This window comes from Triticum urartu, chromosome 6A (assembly GCF_056163025.1).
Source record: "Triticum urartu cultivar PI428250 chromosome 6A, HENAU_Tu73, whole genome shotgun sequence".
Classification (NCBI taxonomy): domain Eukaryota; kingdom Viridiplantae; phylum Streptophyta; class Magnoliopsida; order Poales; family Poaceae; genus Triticum; species Triticum urartu.
Window position 1 is genome coordinate 371955817 of NC_141878.1, and position 3072 is coordinate 371958888.

The 3072-nt window shown below is 53.5% G+C and overlaps 1 protein-coding gene across 1 annotated transcript; it reads left to right on the forward strand.

The window, feature by feature from the left end:
* Positions 1 to 257: 257 nt before the first annotated feature.
* On the forward strand, positions 258 to 1960 carry RABE1B (RAB GTPase homolog E1B). Its single transcript, XM_048678665.2, has one exon. It carries the CDS (start codon positions 357 to 359, stop codon positions 1770 to 1772), a length of 1416 nt encoding a protein of 471 aa, XP_048534622.1. The 5' UTR covers positions 258 to 356; the 3' UTR covers positions 1773 to 1960.
* The last annotated feature ends 1112 nt before the right edge of the window (positions 1961 to 3072 follow it).

Here is a 3072-nt window from a genome sequence, read left to right on the forward strand (position 1 = left end):
CAGAACGGCAGAAAGGCAAGGTCGACATTCGGCGCGACGAGGCGGAACCTGGGCCGCACCCCCAATTTTCCTGGCCCAGAAGCACCAGATTTGCATCCATTTCGCGTTCCGAGTTCCCCGACACGGCGGCGAGCCGGCGAGACACGGCGCGAGGCATCCAGCGCCTCACGATTCGGCCCTCGCCCTCGCCTAATCCGTGGCCCTCCCCTTATCCCCCAAATCCAATCCTCACCCTTCTTCTCTAGATAAGCGAACCCCTCTTCCCCCTCTCGCCCCCTCTCCCTATCCATCCCATCCTCTCCCCCGACCCCGCGCACCCGCGGCAGCTCCCCCCTCCCGCCAGAGAAGCCGCCTCCATGGCCTCCCTCGCCGCCGCCTCCGCCTCCACGGCCCTCCTCTTCCCGCCCTCCACCTCCTCCTCCAAGCCCCGCCTCCCGCTCTCCACCTCCCTCGGCTTCTCCGCGCCCGCGCGGTCACGCCGCGCGGCGGCGGCGGCGGCGGCCGGGAGCTCTGGCAGGCGCCCGGGGCTGCTCGTCGTGCGCGCCGCCAGGGGCAAGTTCGAGCGGAACAAACCCCACGTCAACATCGGCACCATCGGCCACGTCGACCACGGCAAGACCACCCTCACGGCCGCGCTCACCATGGTGCTCGCCTCCGTCGGGGGCAGCGCGCCCAAGAAGTACGACGAGATCGACGCCGCCCCCGAGGAGCGCGCCCGTGGTATCACCATCAACACCGCCACCGTCGAGTACGAGACGGAGACGCGCCACTACGCGCACGTCGACTGCCCCGGCCACGCCGACTACGTCAAGAACATGATTACCGGGGCCGCCCAGATGGACGGCGCCATCCTCGTCGTCTCCGGCGCCGACGGGCCCATGCCGCAGACCAAGGAGCACATCCTGCTCGCCAAGCAGGTCGGTGTACCCAGCATTGTTGTTTTCCTCAACAAGAAGGACCAGGTCGACGACGAGGAGCTGCTCGAGCTCGTCGATCTCGAGGTCCGCGAGCTTCTCACGGCCTATGAGTACGATGGTGACAATGTGCCAATCGTCTCCGGCTCTGCACTCAGGGCGCTCGAGGCCCTCATGGCCACCCCTGGCCTCAAGCGTGGGGATAACGAGTGGGTGGATGGCATCTTCTCCTTGATTGACTCCGTGGATACCCACATCCCTGTCCCGCAGAGGCAGACCGACCTACCCTTCTTGCTCGCTGTTGAGGATGTCTTCTCCATCACTGGTCGTGGTACAGTTGCCACTGGCCGTATCGAGCGTGGCACCGTCAAGGTTGGGGACCCAGTCGACCTCGTCGGCATCAGGGAGACTCGCAATGCCACGGTCACTGGTGTTGAGATGTTCCAGAAGACCATGGATGATGCCATTGCTGGGGACAATGTTGGGCTTCTGCTCCGTGGTATGCAGAAGGAAGACATTGAGAGAGGCATGGTGTTGGCAAAGCCCGGTTCCATCACGCCACACACCAAGTTTGAGGCTGTTGTGTATGTGCTCAAGAAGGAGGAGGGTGGCCGGCACTCCCCATTTTTTCCTGGTTACCGTCCGCAATTCTACATGCGGACTACTGATGTCACGGGGAATGTGACAAACATTATGAATGACAAGGATGAGGAGGCGAAGATGTGCATGCCGGGTGACCGTATCAAGATGGTTGTGGAGCTCATCCAGCCTGTGGCTTGTGAGCAGGGAATGAGGTTTGCCATCCGTGAAGGTGGCAAGACCGTCGGTGCCGGTGTCATCAATAATATCATTCAGTAAAGTGGATGGAGGATATCCACCGTGAGAATTTTCCTCATTTACTCTTTTGCGAAATGCTATGTAGTTGTTATTATGCATTTAGGGAAGGCTCTTGTGAAATTGTAGTATGGCACATTTTTCTTCAAGTGAAATTGCATACTTTGTAGTATTCACGACAAAGATACATCTTGATCTGCCATCTGTCGTTATGTCCTTGACTGTTGGCCGTTTTGTTTTCCTCTTGTTGATATGCTTGAAGATGATTCATTATTCATATGCTGCAGGGACTGGTTGAGTTGGAGGTATAAGGTTATAGCTTATTTGTTTACTGCTTCAGATATATGCTTGCTTGACAGGTTTATCTTAATCTTGAAGTTATTTTTGGTAGTTCATATTGATTTTCCGCTGGCTAGCAGCTTAACCTGCAGCAATCATGTGTGTGCTCATCTATTTCAATGCAATAACAGTTTCATGTGTTGGTTATTGTGTTATAGCAAGGCGTGCTCACTGTAGTTCATATCGATTTTCTGCTGGTAGCAACTTAACTTGCTGCAATCATCATGCGTCTGCTCATCTGGGTCAAAAAAAGTAGTTTCGTGTAAGGTTATGTTACAAGGCTTGCTGAATTTTTGGTCAGTGTGCTGTAGCAATTCTTACCATTTCAAGGTGGTCATCTCAACCTATGCACTTCCAATCATAACAATCTGTCGCGTGCATGTTTCCCAGCAAATGTGCTGCTTCTGGATGTTTCGTTTCCTTATGTGTATTCCAGTTCTAAACGCATACTCAAATATTTCGTGTCTCGTGGTGTAGTTCCGCATTTTGCTCTGTTCTAATAATGCCTCCACCTCTTGTGACATCCGCATGGTTGATTTGAACTCCATTAACATCACCTGGTGTTTTATAGTAACATGCTGTGTAGTTGTAACACCCACGATGCGGCTATATCTCCCACGTGTCGGAGCACGACTTAAAGGCATAACCGCATTGTAGGCATGTCGCAAAAGGGTAATTTTTACACATCCCATGTACCGAATAAGAAAGAGGTATAGAGTTGGCTTACAATCGCTACTTCACACAATATATGAATATAGCATTACATCATTCATCATACAAACAAGGTCCGACTACGGAACCAAAATAAAAGAAGATCACCCCTAACGCAAAAGATCCCTGATCGCCTCAACTGGGCTCCACTACTGATCAACTGGAAACGAAACAACACAATGAACGAGATCTTCATCGAGCTCCTCCTCGAGCTCGGTTGCGTCACCTGCACGATATCATCGGCACCTGCAAGCTGGTTTTGAAAGTAATCTGT